General features: G+C 42.4%; 2 protein-coding genes across 12 annotated transcripts in view; one reads left to right on the top strand and one right to left on the bottom strand.

Moving 5' to 3' along the window:
* Positions 1–27700, bottom strand: part of baz2ba (bromodomain adjacent to zinc finger domain, 2Ba) — a 69509-nt gene that overhangs the window by 14775 nt on the left and 27034 nt on the right. For 6 of the 11 annotated variants that reach the window (XM_074614376.1, XM_074614414.1, XM_074614385.1 and 3 more), the window contains exons 3-18: positions 15396–15575; positions 11899–12090; positions 11591–11755; positions 10783–10979; positions 10465–10677; positions 9538–10164; positions 6347–7106; positions 5721–5990; positions 4615–4675; positions 4387–4495; positions 3497–3598; positions 2761–2977; positions 2132–2224; positions 1510–1571; positions 1179–1244; positions 443–508 (exon numbers count right to left, since the gene is read on the bottom strand). In XM_074614376.1, the coding sequence (XP_074470477.1) occupies positions 443–508; positions 1179–1244; positions 1510–1571; positions 2132–2224; positions 2761–2977; positions 3497–3598; positions 4387–4495; positions 4615–4675; positions 5721–5990; positions 6347–7106; positions 9538–10164; positions 10465–10677; positions 10783–10979; positions 11591–11755; positions 11899–12090; positions 15396–15573 (3378 nt within the window). In that variant the 5' untranslated portion in view covers positions 15574–15575. The remainder of the gene's footprint in view (positions 1–442; positions 509–1178; positions 1245–1509; positions 1572–2131; positions 2225–2760; positions 2978–3496; positions 3599–4386; positions 4496–4614; positions 4676–5720; positions 5991–6346; positions 7107–9537; positions 10165–10464; positions 10678–10782; positions 10980–11590; positions 11756–11898; positions 12091–15395; positions 15576–27700) is intronic. The other 5 variants (XM_074614405.1, XM_074614421.1, XM_074614448.1 and 2 more) reach the window with 1 other exon arrangement.
* Positions 7522–27700, top strand: part of psmd14 (proteasome 26S subunit, non-ATPase 14) — a 187859-nt gene continuing 167680 nt past the window's right edge. Inside the window, exon 1 of the mRNA XM_074614486.1 lies at positions 7522–7532. The gene's annotated coding sequence lies outside the window, so the exon portion shown is untranslated. The remainder of the gene's footprint in view (positions 7533–27700) is intronic.

Genomic DNA, 27700 nt, shown 5'->3' with positions numbered 1-27700 from the left:
GAAATAATCGTTAGTTGCCGCCCTACACATATGTATGAATCTCTAAACTGTAATTTTGCATCTGTTTTATTAAAAATATAATTAGGGCTGTCAAAGTTAGCGCGACAATAACGCGTTAATGCAAATTTGCTTTAACGCCACTAATTTCTTTAACGCATTAACACAACTTGCGTTTCTGGACAATATTTGTCATCGTTTTGTGTTGTTAATTGATTTCGAATAATAAATATATACATACATTTGCATAAAGAAAGCATATTTGTCCACTCCCATGTTGATAGGAGTATTAAATACTTTACAAATCTCCCTCTAAGGTGTATTTTGAACGGATAAAAAAATGTGTGATTAATTTTTCAATTAATCACGATTAACTATGGACAATCATGCGATTAATCACGATGAAATACTTTAATCGATTGACAGCCCTAAAATATAAACATACCTTTATCCGTTTTTCAGCCTCCAATATTTTGGCATTGGCGACTTCTTCCTTCTTTCTCCGTTTGGCCTGTGAATAAAGATTAAGGTCAAGACTCACAGAGACGGACACATATCAATCAGTCTTGGGTGACGGCTTTGCTGCACTTTAACTGATTGTTTGCAGTTTTCTGGTTTGAGCAAAGATTTTATGCTCCTGAATGCCAGTCAAATTTGTAAAACACAGCGAATGAATAATGTATCTCTTTAACACCTAATTGTAAAAATGTTGAAGCCTCCCGTTAAGAGTGGCTTGTCAACCGTGTCAACTCAAAATTGATTTAGTCCTGCTAAAACACTTTGAAGCTCCTGCGGTATAATTGTGTACGCCTGCATGTGTGTGTGTGTGCATGCATCTTTGCATGTGTGTTTGTGTGTGTGGAAAACAGCACCTTTTTTTTCTTCTCGACCCACTTATGCTAAACTGTTACTGTTGTCTGAAGAAAAAAAGACTTTTCTGTCCAATTTAAATAAGGTCTGAAGAGGCAGCAACAGCCATTTTAATATTCAACAGCCGTCAACCAAGACCAATTTAGCATTAGTTCCATGTGGAATTATGCCTAAGAAGACGCAACTCCCTCCAATGCATGCTGCTGTTCAGTAATGAGCTTTAGGAAGATTAAAACACTATAGACTGAGGGGCTGCAGCTATCCAGGAATGTTCTGCTTAATCAGAGGTGCTGTTGGATCAGATTCTGTACCTCCAAAATCTGCTGCGCCCTGACTTCCTTCTCCATGCGAATCTGCTGAATACGCTTGATCTTTTCCTGTAAAAAAAAAACATAATCTCTTAATATTTTAGACATTAAAAAACATCCTTTAGATTAAATCACTTTCCTACCACTCTATTCCAAAGACAAAACAATAAAAGAAATAATGATGGTAATTTAAAAGCAAGCTTTAAAGCATCACAAAATAACCATTCAGCATTTCCTGCAGTGGTGCACACGGGAACCATACGTGTGTCGGGACACTTAGATAAGGAGAAAGGGAGGAAAAAGATTTGTCAGCACACACGTAAAGCACACCCACCTGCTGCTTGTAGATCTTGATCTGCTCTTTCTGCTTCCTTCTCTCCTCCGCCGCCATGATAGCTACAAGAGTCAAGTCAGTCTTATGTTAGTGTCTCCAAAAATAACCTACAAAGCTGGGCTACCTTATATCTCAGAGAATTACAGTTGTTGTTAAGCTATGTTTATTCAAGATGTATTTTATATAAGAGGCCAAGAAATTCTGAGAACTAGATCCCAAAAAATAATTGATTGTTCATTTTGATTCCCTTATACCACAAAGATGAGTTTAACCAACCATAAGCATACAGTAATAATCAGAACACACAGAAAGCAACCTCTTGAGATTTTGATTAGATGTTTTTGGCTTTGAAATTGTGTGTAGTGTATAAGCATAATGTTTGAAACCAGCAACATTGCAGCAATAAAGATTAGAGCAGAAAAAAAGATTAAAGCTTGTACTTTAAAGTGATGAAAATAAATGTGAGCATACATAAAAACAAAGGCTGTACAAGCAGCATCAGTGTCCCCAGAGGCCCTGCTGTTCTTTATAGTTTAGATACTTTATAAAGTGGTTTGAAGTGACCGACTGACCAACCAAAAAAACGCCACTTGATGACACACACAGAAAAATCTGGGTTTACCTTGCTGTTTCCGAGCTTCTTTGGCTGCACGCGCCACTGCCTGCTTTTCCAGTTTTCTCATCAGCTTCATCTGGGCGGCCTGTCGGGCTATTTCTGCACAGTGCAGGAAGAAAGACATATTCAGGAGAATACCTAAATACTGCTATAGCCTGACCTAGCACATTTTACTGAGATAATTCTTTGGCCTTTGTGAAATTTAGACAAAATTAGGGACAGATACTCAAAACCAATTTTCCCCTGTAAGGATTAACATATATTTATGAAATGTGCGCATTAACATTTAAAAAGACTGAAATATACATGATAAAACTATTTTGACGATGGTGGAGCTGACTACCAGAGGGTTTTAATGCAAAAAAAAAAATTACTTTGTAATAACAGCAACTGCAGTTATGTCATTATCAAACAAACAAAACAAACAAACAAAAGTCATGATAATGCTGATTCATCTCGAAAAGTATCTGTATTACTGCACATGAAGAAGGTGGATCTAACAAACAAGCATGACATAAAAAACTGACTTTAAAAATATTTAGAACATTAACCTCTACTACCTGAATAATGGCTGCTTGATTAATGGCACACACACTTATGACAAACACATTTCAGGGCTCATTTCCTGCGCTAACCTTGAGCCTCTAGTTTGCGCAGCAGCTTGACCTCACTGGGACTGGGGCCCTCGGGCATCGGATCGCCCACATTAGGGGGCCGTCCCTTCCTCCGTCGGGAACCTTTGCCTCCTTCGCCCGCTAGCTGGCGGTCTGAACTAGCGCGACCCCTACGGCCTTCCAGTGCTAAAATATGAGGAATGACCTCCTCTTCCTTCAACAGGCTCCACTGTAAACCCTGGTGAGAGAAAAATGTAGCGATGGAGAGAGAACAGTGAACTGCATGTTGAATACATCATTTAATATGATTAAGGAACAATTTAATTGTTAGCTAATAAGATAAATGAGTTCAATAATATATCATGATATAATACACAGTAGGAGCTGGCTAAACATTGCATTAAATAAGAAGTACTCATTACTGATCTGTCATTTATCATCTAGTTTTTCTCTCCCTCAGCACTGTATTTTCTCTATTCTGCTTCCAATATTACACACATCCATTTTCTAATTTTATCTCTTTATAACACAGACACATAACACGGCATATATCACTGATCACCTGTGGAAGTAATGTCAGCTGATTATTACATTTATCCATGCACAGTGAGAGGTCTATGAGCTAGGACTACTGAAGGTTTTGGTTGATTCCTATTCATGCCCTGACAGCGAGTGCTGCATGAAGCTTTGCCTGCCGCTAGATGAAAAGATGAACAGGGATCACGAAGAGAGAGAAAGAGAGATGAAAGGCAGTCACCTGGGGTCCTTCTCTGGCTTCATAGAAGTCACCAACCCTTATCTTTGCACTGAAGCTAAAATTATCGCGCGTGATGCCACTTATTCCATTTCTGGATAGATACTACAGAGGAGAAAATAATAATGGCGTTGGTTTAGGCAGAAAAAAAATGGTGAAATTAGCGACATTGAAAAGCAACTGGGAAGCACTACTAGATTGGAGGGAGTCTAAGGTTACAGTGTGCATCTGTGCAGTGCTACTAATCATTGTAAAAGCCAGGGGGACAAAAAAAGAGCAAAAGCTCTCAGGAGAGAAAAACGGTTCTGACCTTGGGGTGCACAATTCAGGCCCTTTATTATTTATCTGTGGCCATGCTCGGCTTTTTACTGCCTACTGACTGACTAGCAGTGAGTGAATGTTACTGAGTACACATTTTTCTCTTTGCACTACTACACTCAACGGCCGTTCTGACGATTAGCGTAGTTGAGCCTTTGATGAAGCAAACAAAGAAGATTATAGACTATAATATAGCGTACAAACGGGCCAAAGCTGTGCATCCCAATACTAACCATTTCTCTTTTTTTTATCGGGGGAGGAGAGGTGAAAAAAGTGGCAGAAGAAGTGAATCTAAGAATATCATCTCACACTATTGGGGTCACAGAAAGCAGGGTGGGGGGTGGAGTGCAGCTGGAGCGATAGCAAAGACAACAAATCCTGTGACACAAGCATTTGTTTGAGAGATGTGGATGAGCAGTGTTGCAATTATTAGCAAAAATAGCCCTCCTTAATAAATCATAAACCGCCCACAATGACTCCCACTTTAATACCAAACTGCTCATCTGTATGCCTCAAAACATTGGCCCCTGTATCATGGCTACAGACTACACTGCAGCGCCGTGAGGCCGGGGTACCTTCATCACATCTGGGTACTGCCTTAGCTTCTTGCCACATGGGGCGTAGTAGGCTGTCTCGCCCTGTGGCCGCCCAGCCACTGATTTGATTCTTGTTTCTCTCCGCCACCTGGGTTTTTAAGAATGAAACACAGTTGTTCAGAAAAACAAGTGTGCATCGTACATTTGTGACGGTGCCAAGTGAGCCGCCTCATAAGAGCTTTCTTCCTCCCAGCCTCTTGTACATACCCCAACTCCAGAGGTATCATCAACTCCTTCTCATCCATCACCCTCTTCCTCTTCCCTAAGCCTGTGGAGAGACAAGAGTTCAACCATCAATTTGACAGCACGACCTACGACTGGAAACCTCACACACATACAGTCAAAGCCCCTGAACTCACCACTAATCATACCTGGCAGGTAACCAAGAACATACACGTGTATGTACACTGGCCTTTTAAAAACACATTTACCAGCATCATGTGAACACAACAGTTAGATCAATTCTCTAGGCTGCCATTTTGAAATCATAAAACGAAAATGCCAAGCCTGACAAACATGAACACAGGAGTGAATTTACATCACATGGTATTGTCTGATGATGCATAAGGGAAAAGAAAAATGACTTACAGTAGAGGAAAGACTGGAATATCTACTTGGATTATTCTTGGCAAGCTACACATGTCTTATTTTCTCTGATCTGGGTAACCTCTCTGCATTGAAAGAAGGCGGAAGTTAATCTTGCTGCTGTGCCAAACAAGTTGTCAGGGCTCTTAGGCATGTCCCTACAGGACCTGAGAGCTCTGGGAAGTCCATGACAACCAACCGCCTTCTTCCTGCCTCCCTAAAAGTAACAATCCCTCTTCACAGTCATCGTAGGATGATGGGTTGTTCTGTTATTCAAGAGCCTTGTAAACAAAGCATGAGGGCTGCTGTATACTATAGATTTATTTTGTGGTACTGTATATGCCTGGGTGATGAAATTAAACATCTGCTGTTCACAATAAGACAGTGAAGGGACAGAAGTAGCAGCAAAGGTCACATTTAACCAACAGAGTGTTGCAGGAATGAGTAAGCATTTTAGCACTTCCAGTTCCCTTGTCTTGACGTCAATGGATTTTTGGAATGGGTTTTTAGTAGGGCTATAACGCAATAACGCAAATACGTTTTACTGCCACTAATTTCTTTAACGCAACTTGCGATTTTTAGGTTGTATCGGGCTCAGTTTTAAGGCCAGTGTGAAGATACTGGTATCATATGAAACTAGAAAAGCTAAGGAATCCATTGGTAAATTTTGTTGAGTAAAAATTGGCATGGATATTTTTAAAGGATGCCATTTAAAAAAAACACATTACCTAATGGAGAGGCTAGGCTGTAGGAGGAAGAGCCGGGAGAGCTGTGATAGGCCAAGGCACTGGAGCTGGTGACAATGGTGGGAGTCTTGATGACCTGTAGGTTGAGAGGGGAGCAGCTGGTAGCGGTGTGATTGGTTGAGGTGTTCAGTAGTTCTGGCCCTTTGGTTAGCCTGCGGGGAGTCATCTCCTTCTTGGATGATCCAGACGGCAGCAGCTTTAACTCCTTCACTTTCTTCCCAGAGACGTCGCTGTCTGAGTTGCTGTCAGATTCTGAAACGGGAGTACAGCACACAAAGTGGGTAAGGATCGATTAAGTTGTTTTTCCAGGCAAAAATACAGAACATTGGGAGGAGGATTTGCTGCTTTCCTGTGTCTTGTGTAATAGTTAACTAACTGAATAGTTTTAGGCTTTGGACTGTTGGAAATAAGTCATTCAGCATGAAAAAAGCATAAAAACAACTAATAAACTAAAGGAATCATAGTCGACTAAGACCAAAACAGTCGATTAGTTGAATAATCAACAAAGAGGGGACAGCTCTAAAATAAAATAAAATAATTATTTTAATGGTCAGCTCATTATTAAATTGTGAAAGTTACTTTTACTCCTGTATATATAAGGTACAAACCTGACAGACTATCATCTGAGTCATCTTCATCTTCTTCCTCCTCCTCCTCAAGGTCGTCTTCCTCATCATCATCGTCGTCTCCCGAGTCGTCAGATTCCTTGTTAGCCGGGAGACCAGCCGTGGGGTTAAATGTCCCAGGGATCCCCATTCCGGGAATTCCAACTCCAGGGATACTAACCCCAGGAATCCCGACCCTGGGCTCTCCTCCACGAAACAAATCTACTAGAGACTGTACCAGATGGTTCTGAGAGAAGCCCTTCCAGGCAGCTAAAGGGTCTGCTTGTCCTTGTCCCTGTCCCAGCCCGGGTGTCTGTCCCTTACCCTTGGGGGTCTTGTTCTTTCTGGATCCATGGCCCGTGGCATGGGATGAGGTAGTGGAGGGCTGTGACGGAGGCCCAGCCTGGGCAGCTGCTTGGGTCCTGCTCGCCCCTGTGCTCAGATTGACAGGCATCGACCCGGCGTCTGAGTCGCACTGATGCGACTTGCCTTGAGAGGCTTGAGAGGCTTTGCGAGGTTTGGTGATGAGGGCCAAAGGTGCGTCCTGAGTGATGCTTTGGATGACTCCATTGGGGTGATGGGGTTCAGGGAGCCCCAGCAGAGCACTCGAGAGGAAGAGGTTGGAGTGATTGTTCTGGGGTGGAGGAGGCGGAGCGGGTGGCAATGGCGAAGAAGACAGAGACGTCCTCTTGGGAGACTTGTTTGGCCCTCGCTGCTGCTTCTTTAGCTCAGCTGGGAATGTCTGCCCTTGGGACATGAGAGTCTGGGAATAGAAGGAGAGAGGGAGAGAACAAGGAGAGGCAGGGAGTCGGGGAGGGAGGGAGAGGGAAAGGCAGAATAGCAGGAACAAAGAAAGGTTAGGAAAAAAATGAGAAAAGAAACAGGACAAAGTGGAGTTGCTCTAGCTGTCAGCTCGCATCACTGTTGATTGTTTGAGCAGGTGACAAAACTACAATGCTGAACACTGGTACAGTTAACTGTGTCTAAGCCCCTTTCTGGGAAACAAAAAGAACATAAATGCAATAACCAAAGGCATTGTACTCGACCAAGTTCACAAAAAGAGACTCAGAGTATCTCTCTGAAATTGTAATTACTTGTCTGAACATTTGAAAAGCTCCGTCATCATTATCATCATGCAGCTGGGCATGTTTGCCTTTTTTACACTGATGACAAGTTTGGATCAATCTGTGTTTAAGCAAAGGCAGGTTAGACTTTAACGTTGCACTTTCAACTGAATGTGATATGAAGTGAAACAAATCAATTTCACAGACCATGAAATACAGTAACAGTGCTGAAACCACAGGGGGAATTTAGCTCGTTGGAAACTTCTCTATACTGGTGAAACAGGAAAGAGGAAATGATTTTCACAGAATAAGCTGATCTTAAAAGGTTTAGCTTATTGATTATTGTGCTACCATTCATATTTCATCTGAAGAAAGGGAATTTGTGTAGCGGAGGAAAAAGAAAAATGTCAATTTCTATACCATTTCATCAGAACCGATGAAAAACATAAATAATACAGTGGCATATGTGCAGACACAAAGTGTGCTTCAGAATGGTAATGAAACTAAAATCATTAACCATTTTATCAACAGGATAAACTTTGCAGCAGTCGAGCAACCACTGTGTGGAACCACTCAGTAAATCAGTCTGTATTGTCATGGTTTTCTAAGTGTTTCCAAGTTTTAACAAAGATCACAGAGCTTAATAAGCTACATATGAAAGGAAGTTAAATCTTGATCCAACATATTTGGCCTGTAGCAGCTCTAAGGATAAACTAGACAGTGTGATGGACAGCAGAAGTCAGATGTTAGAGAACCAAATAAATAAACCAGTACAGCACACAATCTGAAGTAAGAACTAAACTAATTTGTGAAGAACCACACTACCTTGTGTAAGGACTACTAAGCACAAAGCTGGAGGATATCCGTGACAATTGGTTTATTTCTAGTGTCCATTAACAATTACCGATCTGTACGAGGGATGTCACGAGAACCGATACTTAGGTACCAAGTCGATGCCAAAATTCTGAAAATGTGACAGTAAGTTACTCATTATTTTACGGCTTGAGAAAAACAGTCTCCCGTCATCTCGGGGACGATGGAAAATTTCCATGATAATGCTACATTGTGTCTTTAACAACAAAACGTGTTGACATCGGCAGGATGAGAGCGAGTTAACATTAGCTGTTAGCAGCCGGTGGGCAGCACAGTCCTACTTGGCTAAATAACCTATACATCCAAGGAGCTAACAGCTAACGTACGTACAGAGGTTACATTGTGTTACATCATGATGCGTTCAAGGTATATTCTGTAAAAATGAGCAAGGGTAAATAACGTTTTCATGGTGTGTACGAATGTAATCTTGTAAAATGTAGTTTTTGGCGGGAAACTTGAGGCGGATCATCAGGGATTAATAATAAAAAAAACAGTATGCAAACGGTAATAAAGGAGTGTATGTTGCAGTACATGGGATTTATTGTTTTTTTACCGTGGTTTCAAATTGAGAATCGTGGAATTTCACTGATATTGGTATCGACTACTAAATATCTGGTATCATGACATCCCTAATCTGTACAAATATAGTTATTAACTACAGTAGACAATGACAAAAGGAACTCAAGACTGTCACACAAATGTATAAATAAAAACATCTAAATATCTTCGATGTCTAGTTGTTCCAATCCCAGTTTACTGAAACAAGTACAGTCTCCAAAACAAAGAGTCTCTCTGATGTCCAACTACAGTTGTTAGAGTTTGCTCAAGGCCATGTTATAATTTTAAAGAGGCCCTTTGGAACATGATACTCTTGTGAATGAGACACTACAACAGTCAATGTTGTGATTATATTTTTAAATTGAGTGTGCAGCTTCACCAGCAGCAGTTCTGTGGCTGTTTGCGGGCTGCTTGGATCTTGTGTTAAATAAATGGCCACCAGATTAAAAGAGGTGCTTGTTATGGTGTGGTAATGATGAAGAAAAACAGAGAAATCTAACTGTACACTCAGCTCCAGTGGATAAATTCATTAATGTCAATTTGGAATAACTTTGTTCGCTAAAGCTCACTGTGCAGCTGTATTTATGTTGTCTACGTCTCACAGCATATTGGGAATACAGTATGCAAAGTGTGTCATTTGAGTGTATATGGTAAAAAAAACAATAGCATTATTCAACTGCTGTTATCAGGTTGGCTTACCTGTTTAAGCCTGAACTCATTGATCTGCGCAAGTGAAGATTCCAGCTGTTTCTTTTTGTTGGATCTGGCAGAGCCAGGGACAGAGCGCCGAGGTGGCTTCAGCGAGGACTTCTGGGAGCTTGTTCCAGATGAGGTCAAACCAAAAGGTTTTGGGGAGGTAGGCAGCGGGAGAGTGAGGCGGGGTGGAGAGGGGACGGAGAGAGGCTTAGGGGAGGAGCAGAGGGAGAGGGGCAGGTGCTGGGGGGAGGAGGAGGGCAGCAGTTTGGGAGGTTTGGGAGAGGCAGTGCTGGAGAGTGCCTTTGGAGACGTGGTCAGGGCTATGGGGGAGGAAGACGGCGAAGACTCCCGACGGGGCTGAGAGAGGAGTGCCAGGGGCTTTGAGTTGGCAGCCAGGCCAGTGGACTGGATCACACTGAAGTGTTGCTGTGGCCCCTCTGTCCGGGACCTGGAGCTGTGCAGGGCCAGCGGCGAGGTTTGGGACAAGGCAGGAGGGGAGGCAGAGCAGGGTAAGGGCACGAGGTTTTGGGGGTTGGAGGAGACCTTCTGGGCCTGGGTGTCTTTCCTGTCACGGTGCTCCCCAGAGAGTGGTCTGTTAGTCTTTGCAGTTCCAGTGCCTGGTATCAAAACCTGGGCAGGAAATCACACAGTGGTCTGTTAGAACAAAGAGTAGCCTCATGGTATGATAATGTAGTTTCATTCATTCAACATTTTGGGCACTATTTGCAAGTGTGCAACGGAAGTGCAACGGAAGTGCAGCCAGAGTGCTATATGCTATTGAGCATATTAATAGCACTTGGGATTCAGGAGACGTGGAATCTTTAAGTTCTACTAACGGGCCCTGAAACGACGTCCATAGGGCTCTGTATGTTATTATTTCATTTTAACAAAAGATCATTTTACTCTAGATGATCTACTATTCTTCTTTACCTTTGTTTTCTTCTTTGTCCGCTTCTCTGAGTCTGACAATTCACTCTGCTTGTCCTCTTCTTCGTCGTCCTCGTCCTCATCATCGTCGTCTTCGTCATCCTCTGCCAGGTCTTCCAGATCACTGCTGAGGGACCCGTCACTTGAGCTGTCTGAGGATGTGCCTGACTCACTGTTGCTTGCCACACAAGTGTCTGCTGGCTTCTTCCGTGGCTTCTGAGTCGAGTGAAAAGAAATGCAAGAATCAGCCTCACTGTATAATTCATAACTTGTGCATTTCGTGTGTCACTTCTTAGGAGTAAACTAAATCTCAATACTGACCTTCTCTTTAGTTTTGTGAATTGGCCTCCCCACCAACTCTGCTGGATTGCTCTGAGGGCTGCTACGGTGACTATTAGAAGGGTCTGTGTTTTTGGTTGGCTTGGTCGATGCCTGAACAGGAGCCGGACTCGCAGAAAAGCTCCCTGATTGTGTGGTGGGAGGACAGACCCCGCTGCCATTTACTGCCCCGTTCACCCCTAGAAACACAAACCAGATCCACCGTATCACTTAATCAGCTCCATCTTTTTCTGAGAACTTTGCTACACGGGATAATGAAATATCTGGAACCGACTGCAGAATGGAACAAGGCTAATAAAAATATTGATTTATACATGTATCTCATCAAACATGCTGGCAGCACGAGGCACAAGCCCAACATGACTGGTTTACATAATAAAAGATAAATTAAAAGATACTGTGAAATTAAAAGAGTGCAAGAAACAGAGATTACGAGAGGGAACACGGGGGAAAGAGGGGGAGAGGGAGGTTGACAGAATCACTAAGTGACTAACTGAAAGTCATTATAGCTGTCTTGAAAAGGAGAAATCTCATCATAGGACAAAGTGGATTTAGGTTGTGGAAGAGGAAGGCAGAAAAGAAAAGTATTCAATTAATTCACATACTTCAACACTCACATAACACATATGATAGGACCATATGGATATGTTGATGTTTCATTTAAAACAAATGGAAATGTTTCTTTGTCACCTGCTACTCTCCTGCTGTAATTCTATTATAATAACCAATTTTCTGTGAACGCAATGTAACTGTGAGGATCAAAGAGTGGGTCTCCAGAGTGGTAGTGTACCTTTAGGTGGGGTATGGCTGTTCTTGCCGGGCATCCTGATCTGAACAGGACTGGCGCTGTGGTTGGGCTGAATGTGATGAGGGCTGAAGAATGGAGGGAAGCTGATGAAAGAGGGGAGAAAGGCAGCAGCTCCCCGTCCATGGGCTTCAGCAGCTCGCCACCACTCTGTTGGAGAGGAGAGGGAGAGGAGAGGAGAGGAGAGGAGAGGAGAGGAGAGGAGAGGAGAGGAGAGGAGAGGAGAGGAGAGAATTAATGATGCATTCCCAATTAGCCAATTGCTGCCCACAATTCAAAAGTGCCCGTCTTACCAGAGAGAGCTCCTAACTGGGGGTGGGCAGCCAGAGCAGCTGACATGCCCAGGGAACCCAGGCCTCCAAACTCAGGCCTGCCTGCTCCGGCAGTGTAGAGGGCTCCAAAGGCTGGGTGGTTGACCAGAGGGAAGGCACTTGACAATGTGGAGCCAATGAAGGGCTGCTCTCCTGCTGCTCCAAACAGACGGCCTGAGACAGATCCAAATGGTTTCAAATGAAATGCAATCCATAACAAATAGTTGTGTATAATGACACACTGGCCATTTTCTTGTTGATAGTTGTTAGTATTTAATGGCATTTTGTTGTTTCAAGCTTCAGATACTGACTAAACAGCCCTATATCACAGGATTAGAAGATGAATACCATACAGGAGGTGAATTTCGCTTTGAACTATAGTTTCTAAAAATACTTACTTCTGACTTAATTTTAATATTTGTACGCATTTAAAAAATCTTTTCTTCCATTAAGTGCAATGTTGACATTAATATACAGCTGGTATGACAGTTGTTTATTGCACCTTTAGCACAACTCATTGCCCTACTGTTAGTTTTGTATATGTTTATTTGTGTAGACCGAGAACATCGTTCTCAAATTACCTCGCGGGGCTCTTTTCATGTGAGGAGCGACAGGGTGTAAAAACTAGATTTAAACAGCTTTTGAAAGTGTCGCTTCTTATCCACCTGACTATAGAAGAATTAAATACAGAGCGACCGTCTTCTATTTGTGTAAGAATTAACTTCAGATTTACCTTTCACTGAGTGCACAATGCACCTAATTTTAAAGGGCTGCCGTACTGTTTCTGCTATACAGTAAAACATTCACCGTTAAATTACAGATCATTTTGTCATAATCCAATTTCAGCACACAAATAATTTGTGTATTGATATTTCTTCAGTTTAGACCGTGTCACAATACGCTGTGGCAAAGACTGGATACTGGCGGTGAGAAAAAGAAGTGTGTGTATAAGGTGTAAAAAGCTAACCTCTTTCTATCCTTTTGGCATTCAATTTCAGCACAGAAGAATACTTCATCAACATCATCACCGTCTAGCGTTTTCCTGAGCACAATCATTTCTGGCAGGGGCGACTGCCACGTATTACCTCCTCCCAGAGTCAGATGCAATTTGGTGCGAGCATATTTCATGCAAATTCAATTTCTATTCCAGAAAAAGGAGAGCAAGCCTGCTTGATGCCTCTGCGTAAGCCAGGTAATACACATGCAGAAAAAAAAAAAAGTGATGACTGAAGAAAAGGAAAGTGTTGTGCACAGTGTAGATGAAAATGTCAAACTACTATATACACTTGCACACACCACAGAAATGTAAAACAGAGTGACACCGGAGCACAGCGTTTTCTGAACTAATGCAGTCTGGGATCTAATTATCCAGCGTAGGGCCAGTTATGTATGCTCGATACCAAAACACTGAGGGAGTCCGTTAATGAACATGATGCATCTCACAGACTATTTTTAAGTGAGAATCAAACTGTTTTGTGGTTATGTGGCGAGAAACAAAGCCTTACCAGCGTGCCAGACGTGTGACGTATGAGAGTGTAGCCCTTTGTGTTGGCTTCAAGGCCCCTCTCCACCACAAGACAGCAAAACCTGCCTTTTGAATGCCATTAGAATATGCTGAATATGTAGAGGCCGCCTTGCCAGCGTCAGCTAGCGGATACGAAGATAAACGACTGCAATGCAACCCCCAGAAAGGCCAGCCACAGCATTCACTTATGCCTGGGGTGCCCACCTCTCCCCCGCACACCCCGCTCCTTTCTAGGCATCTGCAAATGCCTTTTCAATATTAATGCAGGCTTCCAGAAGGCGAATAATTAAATCTAAAAATTTGAAGCGAGAAAGAGGCACGGGAAAGACATACCTTAGGATTACCTACTCTCTCTTCCTCACTCTGTCTCTCTCTCACTCCCTCACCCTCTTTCTCATTCTGTTTCAATCCTTCCTCCACTCTGACAAACTGCACCGCCTGCTTTTTTTCATGTTTGGATGCTGCCGAAGGGGGATTAATTTGTTGTTTGTTGCAGTCAATCAAATTTCCACAGACAGATTTAAGTTAATTGCATCCGTGAGTTGATCCCTGAAGAAGAGAGTGCTACAAGCGTCGATCAGCTTTTATTCTCCAAGTGATATCCTCATCAATGACACATGCGTGCACGCACATACACAGAGCCCGTGCTCATTTATATGTTCTTCAGATTTTTTTTAAAGTGTTATTGGCACATTGGCAAAGGACCTTGAATCAATGCCTTCACAGTCTGTGATGAAACTCTTTCCTTTTAATTATGATACTTGGAAGCAAAGGAGATAACTTCAAACTCTTTTGGCTTATTTGTATATACATGTTTGCGTTACAGTCCACACAATGAACAAGGTGTGACACGGAAAAGGAATTGGCTTGCTTACAAATACCCACATAGCGCAGCAGAAGTTCAGAGCTAACAGCCTGCCTCTCAGCATTTCATTTGACGCTCAGTCCAAAATCGCTTATCTAGAAAATCTGAGCACATGTAATGGCACAGAGGGATAAGAGGGATGTATAATGCATAAGGAGGAGATGCTCCTAATGGCTTCTTCTTTGGGGGCAGCACTGATGTTGAGATGGAGGACAAAACAAGGGGCTTTATTTTGCTCTCTCCTTCTTCCTCTTCTCGTAACAGACAGAAAACACAACAATCACAGAGAATATAGCTATTCCCCGCTCGGCGCAATCATGTGTGTGGATGTCTCTGTGTGTGTGTGTGTGTGTATAGTGGGCTTATGAAAAAACAGCAAGACATTAAGAAATGAGGAGAAAGAGAGTATGAGCAAATGATTCACTCGCTCTCACAAGGGATATTTGAAAAGCACACAGAGATACAAACACACGCACAAATGTACACACTCCTCTTTGCCTAATGGCTTTGACCAATACATAGAAAAGAGGCTGGAAGCTGGACAGGGCTGACTAGACACTGAGTGGCTGACAAATGTTAAATCATGCAGGCAGAAGGTCTCTCTCTCTCTCTCTCTCTCTCTCTCACACACACACACACACGCATGCACACACACATGCATGCACAGTGTCGTGCTGAGCCTGACTCTGAGGCAGCTGGAGCCAGAGAGCTGAAGGTTGTCAGGAGACATGGCGAAGCATGTGTGTGTTTCTCACACAAAAGAGCCCCCTAATTGTTTGGGATTCATTAATGCAGCAGCTTTTCAATTGCAACCCAAGCTGTCAGGGAAAAAAAATCCTTGTAGCTGGGAGAGAGGTGTATTCACACAGGCTGCAAAATAACTGTATAATTAATACTGGAGGAAACTCATTTTTTATGCTAAAGAAATGAAGAGGATTCTGAATGCTATCGAGACATGAAGGTGACCATATTTGGCGTGTTTTTATAGTTACATGGAAACAATGTGTGCTGGTGTTTTTTTTTCTTTTTCTGCACACGTGTTTTTTTGAGAGACAGAAGATCGACGGAGGGAGAAAAAGTGCTTCTTACCAGAGGTGCTGAGGGTGGCTCCCAGTGCTGAGGGGCTCGGGGCCAGGCTGCTCTTAGAGTGGGGAGCCGGGGATGATGAAGAGGAAGAAGAGGAGGAGGAGGATGAGGCCGCAGGGGAGGAGGTGCGAGCAGCAGACAGGGTGGGCGCAGGGGAGGCCAGCCGCTCTCCAGACTCCATATCTGTCAAACACAATCCAATCAGCAGGGTTACAATAGCAAAAGCACACACTCGCAAACACACACACACACACACGCTTAAACACACACACACACAAATGCATATTGTCACACCTACACAACATGTTCTAGCAAGCGCACGCACGCACGCACACACACACACACACACACACACACACACACACACACACACACACACACACACACACACACACACACACATCTCCTGACACTTTTCCTTTCACATCTCACTTCCCCTGAACAATATTTCTATTTAGCCATGCTCACTGGCTCCCAGCCTCCATTGATTCTATACGGGGTGGGAAGGAGGATGACGTCTTTAAGGACTCTGATACCGGACAACAAAGCAAGTTTTACATTTCGAGGCAAGAAAATGCTGAGATTGAGTTCTGCAACAAGACACTTTTACCGAGAACTCTCCTACTGAGGTTGAAGTGGGATGTTTGGAAAGACTCAAACACTAAATACTTTTCTTTGGAATTCTCTCAAACACACAGAGGCACACGTGTGTAAACTCTCTCTCACATACACACACACACACATCTGTTTGTCAACCAGGATCCCTTTACATCTCCTTGATGAAAAAGAATTACATTTAAATTTAAGAGCTCTTTGAGGCCTTTAAAGACAACATTTCTCCCCGAGTCCTTTCAGTTTCAGCTAGAACTAAATGGAGAGGCTTTTAGATGATGGGTGCATTAACCAACACTGTAGCTTTCCATTATCGGTCTCACAGTCACCACGCCAGCCATTATCAAACCAACCAACAACATAAACCCTCACAAGAAACATTTGGCCAGTCGGCATCCAAATATTTTACTTACATTATTCAACTTTAATCCGCTTTTGCTTACAACTGAGAACACAATGTGGCTGTGCCCACACAGCCGCTAACTTGAGCAGCCAAATAAATACAAAACAGTTTCAAAACACATGAATTTGCACACACACGCGTGAACGCAGACTTACACATTTCAACCCCCGCTGCAGACAGACACACACACAAAATCACCTCCCCTGTCTATCACATCAACCTGACTCTTTTTCTCTCTTCTCCTTTTCCATATCCCTCTGCCTGACACTAATCCAGGACTGAAAATCCCCTTCAAAAGCACAGTTTGCAGATTGTGTTTTACAGGCAGGCTTTGTTATTGTGTCATTACACATAAACAGTCTCTGCCTCCATCTCTCTTTCCTTCCCTCTCTCCTGCCACCCCTCCGCCACCCTCCCTCCCTCTCTCCTCTGCAGTGGGAGCAGAGCCACTGATTAAATCTCTGAGACAAAAGCTGCTATCCTCTGAATATCAAGTATCAGCCTTTCGCCAGGAGCAACACTGACAAGAGAGAGGGAGAGTGGGAGAGGGAGAGAGGGAGAGCGAGAGGCGCGGATGACAAGAAAACCTGCTGCAGTCCACGGGGAGGAGGCTGGTGTGCCATCGGACTTGGGCAGCCATGACTGCCATTGCTGCAGTGGAAAGATGGTGGTTGTGTAATTACGAGCAAGGTCAAAGGTCCTCCGAGTGGCCTCTCATGCGAGGTGACAGGATGTGGGTTAAAGAGACAAATTATCATCCTGAACGACAAATAAGTGAACGTTACATATTAGTTACAAGAATAAATTTCTGGCTGAGTGAAGATGAAGTGTTTTATTGTAATCTTAACCAAAAACTGCTATCTCTCTGCCACATTGTGTTGCATGAATGGCTGTCACACTCAGTGCTCCTTCACTTCGGCTGTCACCCTTTAAATGTCAGGTTAGGGTGAACAAAAAAAAAAGATAAAAGATTAAAAAAAAAAAAGAAGAAGATTTTTCCGTGGATGATTCTGACAAAAAAAAATATGTAAGTATGATTAGAAGTGTGCTGAAAATGGAGAGGAGCTGTGGCCCTTCATAATTATCATAATGCACATGAAAACAAAAGGCTTGTGTCTCAGAGGACAAGCAAGCTTATGTGGTGTCAGCTGGTAAGTGAAGCGGATCATTCCCTACCTTTTCACAGGGAAGGGGAAAAAACAGAGAAAGAGGGAGAGAAAGAGATAGCCGAGATTGAGGGGAAAAAGGGATAAGCAAGACAATACACTCTGATTTTGTTGTGGGGAAAAAAAAACAGAAGAAAGGAAAAGAGTAGAGAAGATGAAGGACAGGCTGTAAACCATTCCTGTCGTTTCTCAATATCTGCACTTAATGTCTCGCCTTGTCAAAACGTGATGATGTGAACAGAATTGATTTCCCCCCTAACAAACAACAAAAAAGCAATCCCTCCTTTGCAGAGGTGTAAAGCAGAGCTACCCTCCCCCTCATCTCCTCTCATCTCTCACAATCTCTCAAAGGGCCTCTTTCTGGGATGAGAGATGGAGAGAGAAAGGACAGCAGGGGGAAGAAACGACTGCGCGGCGAGTCCATCTTCCTCCGACAACTACAAACTGATCACTTAGTGCAATTAAATCTAATAACAATAATAAGATTGAGCTCGGCAATGTACCACCAAATGCACAGCCACAACAATGATTGCAACAATAATGGAGCGCCAAGGTATTTAAGGATCCAATCCTGACTTAATTATGAGAAATTAAAATGGATTTAGCATCAGAATTAGCTTGATTTTATAGGTAATTAACGGCACGCCACAGTGGCGGTATAAGGCAAGCGTTATAATCTCCGTGAACGGCTAAATCAATTTGACTTGAACAACACCGACCAATCAACGCGGAGCGGTGCAAACAGAAACAGCAGGTCTCGCAGATGCAAGGAGGAAGAGAATTTATGCTAATGGCTGAACTATGATTTATAAGATGTGTTCCAGCGCCGGATTCAGAGTCACGTCCACAAATACACCACAGCACCCAGCTGTCAACGCATGCAGCTAATAGTGGCTGGATGCAGCGGCCCTTCAGGAGATAGTGCAGCTATAAACAGCTCTGCGGTTTTATGATTGCATGTGGCCTTCATATAGGAGCCTTCACATGTCAGTAGCATCTGAAAGGAGGGCAGGATTGTATAAAGGAGAGATAGAGTGCGTGCATTTGGTGGTGGCATAATGGCCTGTATGCTGCTTGGTATGTGGCCTTACATCATGCATATGTTTAGCAGTGTTGTGTGTCTGTATGTGATGGTGCTTGGTTACGCGTGCAGCGGTTTTTACAAAAGACTGCCAATACATGTGCCTATAGAAGTGTGTGTGCGCATGTGTGTGTGTGTCACAGCCTCAAACTATTCAACCCCCTGTGTGTCTCACTCCTGCCCCTTTCCTCCTCGCCCCTTCAGCACGCACACACACACACACACACACACACACACACACACACACACACACACACACACACACACACACACACACACACACACACACACACGCACACACACACACACACACACACACACACATACACGTACACACAGTAACAGATGGCTGATACTAACTGAGATAATCCGCCAACAGAGTCATCAGCATGGATCAGTGGTAATCAGAGTGTGGACACAATGTCTCTTCTCCAGCCGTAATGGAAGGAGCGCCTGGCGCAAGTGAAGGGAAATGCATTATTCCCCATGATGCCCTGACCCCATTCAAAGACACACGGTGGCTCCCAGCTCTCTTTCTTTTTTTTCTCCACCTTACCGCAGCCGACAAAGACTGTATCGTCGCTGCTTCCACAACATTCACTCTCTCCTCTGGATCCCTTACTCCCTGCCTTTTATTGTGATCTGCAACTGTGTCAAACACAGACCTCTATTTCCCTGCATCCTGCTCCGAGCAGTTAACGAGAGAAATGTCAACCTAGTGTGTCATGATGAAGGTTGCTGGTGAAGAAGAGGATCTGAATGAGTAATCCACTGTTAGCACTTCATGGTTTATCAGCGTATGGGAGTGATTGCTTTTTTTTTTTCTTACACTTTCCAGAACAAACATATTGACTTGTTTTTATAATAACACTTCCAGTAAATAATGAGGTTCTCTTTCTGAGAACTGATAATACTTGTCTGGTATCCAGAAGCTGCTCTGGTTACCAGGTGACAAACTGTCAGTCAGTTCTCATGAATCACTCATTACCGAATAGCACACACATGCAGAGAACGGTACTGTTGCAGTTGTGTTTGTGAAAGTGAGAGCACTGACACTGACTCTGAATCAGCAAAAACATCTTTGATTTCTGACCTTGTATAGCTGAGGCACACTGTTCCCATCTATCTCTGTGTTTGTATATGTTCGTGTGTGTGTGTGTGTGTGTGTGTGTGTGTGTGCGTGCGTTACTGTAGACACGACATGTGCATATGGATGTGGATGTTTGTACTTTGCATGCTTGTTGGCAATGAACACTAACTGAGCGAGATCATCTTGCTTACAGCAGAGTGCACGCACAAGCTTGCTTGACCCCTTTTCCTTCTCCGTTCATCCCTTCCCTCCCTGCACACAAACACACACACACACACACACACACACACACACACACACACACACACACAAGCACACAAGCACACACCGTCAGCCAGGAAATGACATAACCAGGCGTCTTGGCAAAAAATTAAGTGACAACCTTTGTCCAGAGTCAAACATCAACTCAGAGAACATTTAAAGAGACAGTATGAACTGTGTGATTCAGAGTCACACCACTGGTTGCAGAAGTTCATGACAAAAGTAGTGTAATTTATTCTAGGGCTGTTGATTGATCATTTGGGTCTATAAAATGTCCCAAATTTGTGAAAAAATTTCCATCACAATTTGTTAAAGCCCAAGGTGATGTCGTCAAATTGCTTCTTTTGTCCAACTAACAGTCCAAAACTCAACGATATTCAGTTTATTATTACATCAGACAAAGATAAAAAGCAAATCCTCAGGCTTTAATGTTTGGTACTTTTATTTGGAAATGACTTTATTAATCGTCGAATCGCTCCAGCTCTATTTCATTCAGAGTATTATATCAATGTATCAACTTCGTGACACTTTGGAAACGGGCCTTAGTGAAGTAAATTTTAATTCATAAAATAAAAGAATCGCTCAATTGTGATATTAAATTGGACATTTGCAGAACTGCGTAAGTGCCTCGTAAACTGACAGTGGATTGAGCCGAGGCCTGAAAGGAGCACAAAGAGACAGCATGCCCCAGTGTGGCCTGTCTAGGTGACAACAACGAGAGTGACTCAGACCCCTCCCTCGGCTCTGCTCCTGCCCAGTGACAGATGGCAGAGCAGGGCATGTAGGGGATGGGCACCATCTCTCACCCCGCCTCAGCTAGCCTTGGCAGTGGTGCTGGCCACAGGTCTTATTACAGCCACACCACTGCCTGCCTGCCTGCCTCCATGTAACACTGGAGCTTACCACGCTAGAGCTGCTTACTGCCTGCCAGGGCAAAAAGGTAATGATATGGTCCTGTGTGTCGCAAATGGTAGAGCGTGGCATTGAAGACTTTCCAGCTCCCGTATTCACTGGGCCCTGTCGTAAAACACACACACATGCGTATCCATGTCGCTGTAAGAGGCTTTAGATAAAATATAAAACCAAATGGCACGCCACGCGCATGCTGTATATTTTTGAAATGACAAGAAAATCAGCTCTCGCCAAATGGCTTTATTTGCCTTTTCAAGCATACTGTAGATGCCAAAGGCTGGAATCAACACCCCTACTCACCATCCGTCTGTGCCGGCTTCCCAGTGACAATAATGTGATTTTGGGACATGGTGATGACTCGGTGGAGAGGAATAGGATAGGCTTGTCACTTGTGTTTGATGTCAAACCTATGTGTGACAGAATAGTGTTACTCAGCTCAACCAGACATAGCACTACTCCCATTTCCTGGCCATAAATAGAAAAGAATGAGCTGGTAGTGAGTGTGTGTCTTGTGTGGTTGTGAAACAGCATCTGTGTGTGTCTGTGTGCACACAAGCACACCCATATGCACCGTTCTAAGTATCATAAAGTAAGCTCAATAAGAAAATTCCCATCTCTTATGCTCATTCGCATCTGCATCCAGCCAGAGCTAATTATTCTCCCCATGGTAACCTAGCGGGGTCTTCACATCAAAAAACCAGAAGTGTGCATCAGGCAATCATCCCTGATGAATCTGCCCTTCTCCCTCTGCTAGCCACTCACACTCATCTGCCAGTCTCACTGCTCATTACGGGTTTTCTGCAGACTGAACCAGATCTGCTCGCCACTGGCTGCATGTGTCTACAAGAGTCCATAATGACTTTGGAGCAGTTTGGAAGCACAGAATAACACCATCTTGATGCTTCAGAGAATAGCACATGCATTCATATAAACACAGACACACACACACCAGATGCATTGGAGGCACGGTTAGTGGTGAGCCAATGCCTGTTAAGGTTAATTACCATTTAGATTACACACGGTAGTATTTTACATTCGCTCCCGTCCAATTTTCACAACACAGCTTCATTGTATGTAACTCGCTTGCAAAGAGCAAAACTGATGATTTGCAAAAAAATTTACCCCCAAGGCCTTAAACAGTGAGCTTAGATACCAGGCGCACAACTCGCTTCACTAAATACATTCCCCTTATTAAATACAGTAACTAAAATTCTACAGACATTTGCAGATGTTTGCAAAATTTTGCAGAACTAAATCAACTGAAAATGCATTTTTAATTATGTCTTATTACTTCCAGTGACATTAGTAGCACTGTAATTGTTGTAATACTACCTGTAATATCTACTTTTGTGTTTTGAGTCTAGAGAAAAATACATCTGCCATAAGATTGATGCAGAAGCAACAATCGCCTAATGTGTTTCACATTTAGTTTTCTTCTTCTTTCTTGCATCTCAAGACACACATGTTTCAATTTTGCCCTGTGCAATCTGCCTCAGATTAAGTTGCTAACTAGAAATCCAAAATGTCCAAAGGTACAGTATTAATAAAAGAAATGTTCATGTAATCTAAAAAGTCTGGCTGTGAAAGTTTTGACGCCAATAATTTCTTTAACGTATTAACGATACTTGTGATTTTTAGGTTGTAGCAGACTTTAAAGCTAGAGTGAAGATACTGGTATCATGTGAAACTAGAACACCTCAGGAAACCATTGATGCCAACCATGTTATACAAGCTTGTCGCGAAGGAGGACAAATAACGCTCCAAACTTATACACTACATTTTGGCGAGGAAAAACTGTCATGGCCATTTTCAAAAGGGTCCCTTGACCTCTGACCTCAAGATATGTGAATGAAATTGGGTTCTATGGGTACCCACAAGTCTCCCCTTCACAGACATGCCCACTTTATGATAATCACATGCAGTTTGGGGCAAGTCATAGTCAAGTCAGCACACTGACACACTGACAGCTGTTGTCGCCTGTTAGGCTGCAGTTTGACATGTTATGATTTGAACATATTTTTTATGCTAAATGCAGTACCTGTGAGGGTTACTGGATAATATCTGTCATTGTTTTGTGTTGTTAATTGATTTCCAATCATAAATATATACATACATTTTTTCAAGATTCCTGAAATGATGTAGTATGTAGTACTTTGTTACAGTATATAAGTAAATATTTTAAATTATGCACTGATTTATTTAGGTGGTATCATATTACACAAAAGTTCTGATATAAACCGTGGATTACAATTGTTGAGTGTGATTTCCTGTTTAAAATATAAATAAGATATCCCACATTCTGCGAACTGCACATGGTTAAATAAATACAGGAAATACAAAAATACATAAAACGGAATAACAGGAAATAGCATCGGTTATCAGGGAGTATCAAGGAAAGAAAGAGAGAGAGAGAGAGAGAGAGAGAGAGAGAGAGAGAGAGACAGGGGGGAGAGAAAATGAGCGCTGTACTCCAGATATGCATAATGCAAATGACATGCATGTCAAATGGCAAAACAAACTGACAGTGACAGAACAATGGAATAGCCAGAGAGCGGCGAGCTTTGCTTGAGCAGTCGTTGGAGCCTCCTCTGTCCATTTCCATGGGAAGAAACCATTTAGAATCTGTTCTGTTCAAACTGAAACTTTACTTGCAGGAGAAAACTGACATCACTGTGCAAATGTGACAGAATTCAGATAAGTGGTGTGATGGCAGAAATAGCTTATTCATGACTACCAGTTATAAGAGCCTCGTACTGATCCTGACGCACATAATGTGGTGTTTAAGGGAACAGAATAAGTAGCACATGTATAGTCAGTTATACTTTTTACTGCTCCCCTCAGCCACACAAAGCTTCAGTAGCCATATTCCTCCTTCACTGGCCAAAGTGTCCAGAACAAAGATACCCGTGAAATGTTAACAGATTTAACCTCTGCAATGCAGCGTATTTTGTGATAATTCAATTTAATTCACCATTATGGCTACCTTACAGGATACAGTGAAACTAAAAACTCTCTTGGGGTGAAACGTGCTACCTGTACATGTTTGTTTACACATATGCATGACAAAAATGACCAAAATAAGCAGCTCCTCATATTACAAGAGACGCATCTATTTCATCTGCATCTATTTTGATAATCGATTCATCTTTTAAAGGAGTTTTTGAGCAAAGCCAAACATTACCTAGATCCAGCTGTGAGGGTTTTCTGTTGTTCTTTGTTTTATGTGATAGTAACTCGAATATCTTTGAGTTTTCAACTGTTGGTCAGACAAAACAGTTTGAAGATGTCACCTTGGTCTTATAGTAGTGTAAGAAGTTTTTAATTTAATAGTTTACATGCAAACATTCACATCATAAAGTAGTGCTATGATGCTGGATGTTACAGGGACTATGATAAATGCAAATGCAGATCCCACTGTCCTGAATGCATAAAAAGTAAACTTTTTTACTCTGATGTTGTGTGTCTTTATACTATGACAGTTTTCCTAAAATTAGACTAAGAAAAAAATGCAATATAAATATATCGCCTTGCTTACAGTATAGCAATATATCGCAATATATTGAATTGTAACCCCTGAATCATGATACGTATCTTATCGCCAGATTCTTGCCAATACATAGGCCTAGCTTATACGCATGTTATAGATCAAATGATTAGTCGGTTAATCAGGAAAATAACTGGCAGATTAATCGATGATGAAAAAGCCCTATTATCAACCAATAAACATTTCAAAAAGCCTTGTTAATTACCAGTAAATCATTGTAAAAAAAAACTCCCAACACATGCTTTTCATTGCGATTCTTTCTTGCATTAGCCGAGCTCACAGCCAACCCTGAAATACAAAACTGTACGTAGTTTAGGTGAAGTCATTTTTGGTCTTTCCAGTGGTGCTAAACACATAAAAGATGCAGAATCATGATTAATAGTATCAGTTGGGTTTCTATAAGTTCCCTGGTTCCTCAGGTGTGAATCACAAGTTTCATCACAATACTATATTATTTTGATTCTTTGGACAACGATACGATATCTGCTGATATCACAAAGTCTGCCACGATATGATTTCAATTCAGTTAAGTTCAGGGGTCTGCGATTTATATGAGACAATATCACATGCTCATTTAACACAATCAACTACATTAATATCAACTTACAAAAAGCAACTAAAATATGATTTGACAATCTTATTACTGGGTTCTTCCAGACATTTAAATGAAAAAAAACTTTTTTTTTTAATAAAAAAAATAAACATGAAGAGGGAATTTCAAAATAAAGGCGTATCTTAAAGATGACGATTTGTATCGATATTTTCACTTTGCATCGATGACATTGGATCATTGAAACGATACATCGATCCAGATTGATGTATCGTTTCACCCCTACTGGTTCATGCAACTTGGTGTACGGTTGGCTCATTTATCTGGTAACACTGCTAAATGAAAAGGCTGCTCACTTCCCTGGCTTGATGCTGTGTTTATTATCTCTTCTGCAACCCCCCACCTTCACACCTTTCTCCCGCCCAGTCTCTCCGCTCTCCCTCTACGTTTCACCCTTTTTCTTGCTGTTGTTGAAATCATCATTAATAACACCTGCACGTAATGACTTCATCTAAGGACCCTGGCTCTCTGTTCAACACAAACAGACAAATGCTAAATGGCAAATGAAGGTAAACATGCACTTAACAAGAGGTAGTAAATAGAAAAATGTGTTTACAGTGGCACCACAGTGGTGTTCCAATACTGAAATCAGATGAAGGTCTTAAAAGCTATTGAGTAGTTTCAGAACAACAATCTGGCAACATAAGCTGTGATGAGAGGAAAAATCCACTCGCATTAAACTCAATATGCCAATCACTTGTATTCCTCTGTTCAAACGGGTGCTTTGCTTAATGTTAAACATGTGAAAATGACTGGCTGGAAGAGAATAGTGTTGTATTGACAGAGAGAGAGGCAAAGCAGCGGGCAGTCAGCCACTCTGTTCTGCTTCACTGCAACATGGGAGGGAGGCCAGCATGGACACACACACACACACACACACACGCACACACAGATGTAAAAACACACGCAGGCAAGCACACACTTGCACAAATGCACACACACACTGATACTCTCTCTTCCTCTCTCTCTCTCTCTCTCTCTCACACACACACACACACACAGTGCAGCAGGTGAGGTGCCAGCACATCACAGCGCTGCCATTTTTCAGTGTCTTGCTCAGGGAGAAGCGCTCTGACATTTTATGAAGCACTCTGCAGAAATCAGCAGCTTGTAATGGCGGCTGGACTGTCACTCCTTTCCACTCTTCACACTCCCTCTATCTCCCTTCCTCACACTGCTTTTAAGATTATTATCTCCCTTGATTAGCATAATCTAATCAATTTTACAAAATTGGCTTTTAATTACAAAGAGCAATCTCTTCTTCTGACTCTCTGATTTAAAAGCTTTAAATGTCTTTAGTGGGCTATTTCAAAAAAAAAAAAAAAAAAAGTCAAACAGGCATGAAGTAAAACACCAGTGAAAGGTTACAAAATGCTACCCATCACACTCAAGTGAGAGGAATTTTGATGCCTAAAGGGTATGAATGGCAGAAAATATGGAACAAATCATTGCAGGTTTTTCTGAAAGAATATTTTCTATAGGTCGTTTTGACATTATGAACCAGCAATCTACACTTTTATGTGAGACGGCAGAGCAATGCTTTTAGACATTTACATGTGAAAGCAGTTGTTTTCATGATCATCATAGCTGATGGTATTACTGTACGTGCTTACTGGAAAGGCCTTATGATTAGAAAACCCAGCTGTTAAATATGTCCTCCGCATAAAAACAGAGATCTATGACCATGATTAACTCTCTGGCATGTTGTTGTGCCTGACAAGCTCTCTGTTGAGCAATGATTAACAGCTAGTGACTCTGCAAACCGCTGCTAGCACATTAACACAATGTTTAGATTAGCCAGCCCCTCATTGAAGCCATTACCGGGCTAAGCTAACAGTCGTCTTCGGAAGCCGGACAGCCGGCAGCCTGTGGCCGAACAATTTACAACGGTGACAAAGCTTGGCAACCGTGCTCTAAAGTTTCCCCAAAAGTTTCACTCAGGGCCAGTACATTTTAGAGTAACTCAGAATAGTATGCCCACAGGACAAAAATGTGACTCAACTTGAAATATGTGGGAAGTGTCGAGGCCAAATCTCTCAGTGTAGGCTACGCTATAAACCTTAAACTAAGCCGATTTCATTAATGTGACATTAGCATTCGTAATGAGAAAAGGGGGAAAAACCCTTGGGACATCTTTGTACTGTTACAAAAACCACATACACATGCATGCATGCCCACACACACACACACACACAAACATAAATAGACACAAACACATAAGCCGCAATATCAGACACTAATTTACATCCATATTACACAAGAATTGCAAGATGCAGCACAGAAAGAGGAAATGTATTTGCTCAGGTTTTATAATGAAATATCGCAGCTTAGTCTCTGTAAACTAACTGCGACAGTTAGTAAATCTGTTCCACCTTTCCTGATGAACTGAGCAGATAATTCCAGACAAATAAAGCCTGGCATCCACTCCCACTCTACCGCTCCAGACGGAACATAGGGGAGGAAGCCGTTGTCAAGGGCAAATCTCCAACGATCTCATCACTTCATTCTAAACTTGCCGGTACACGTCTGTGTGTGGTACTCCCCAACTCAGAGCTCGTGTGACGTGTGACGACACTCCTTGTTTTTTTTCATCGACAAAGCAATCGCATGCATTAAGCAGAATTTTCTG

The sequence above is a fragment of the Sebastes fasciatus genome, chromosome 2, assembly GCF_043250625.1.
Source record: "Sebastes fasciatus isolate fSebFas1 chromosome 2, fSebFas1.pri, whole genome shotgun sequence".
NCBI classification, from domain to species: Eukaryota; Metazoa; Chordata; class Actinopteri; order Perciformes; family Sebastidae; genus Sebastes; species Sebastes fasciatus.
Note: the sequence above shows the minus strand (reverse complement) of the source record. Positions and strands in the feature narration are given on the sequence as shown.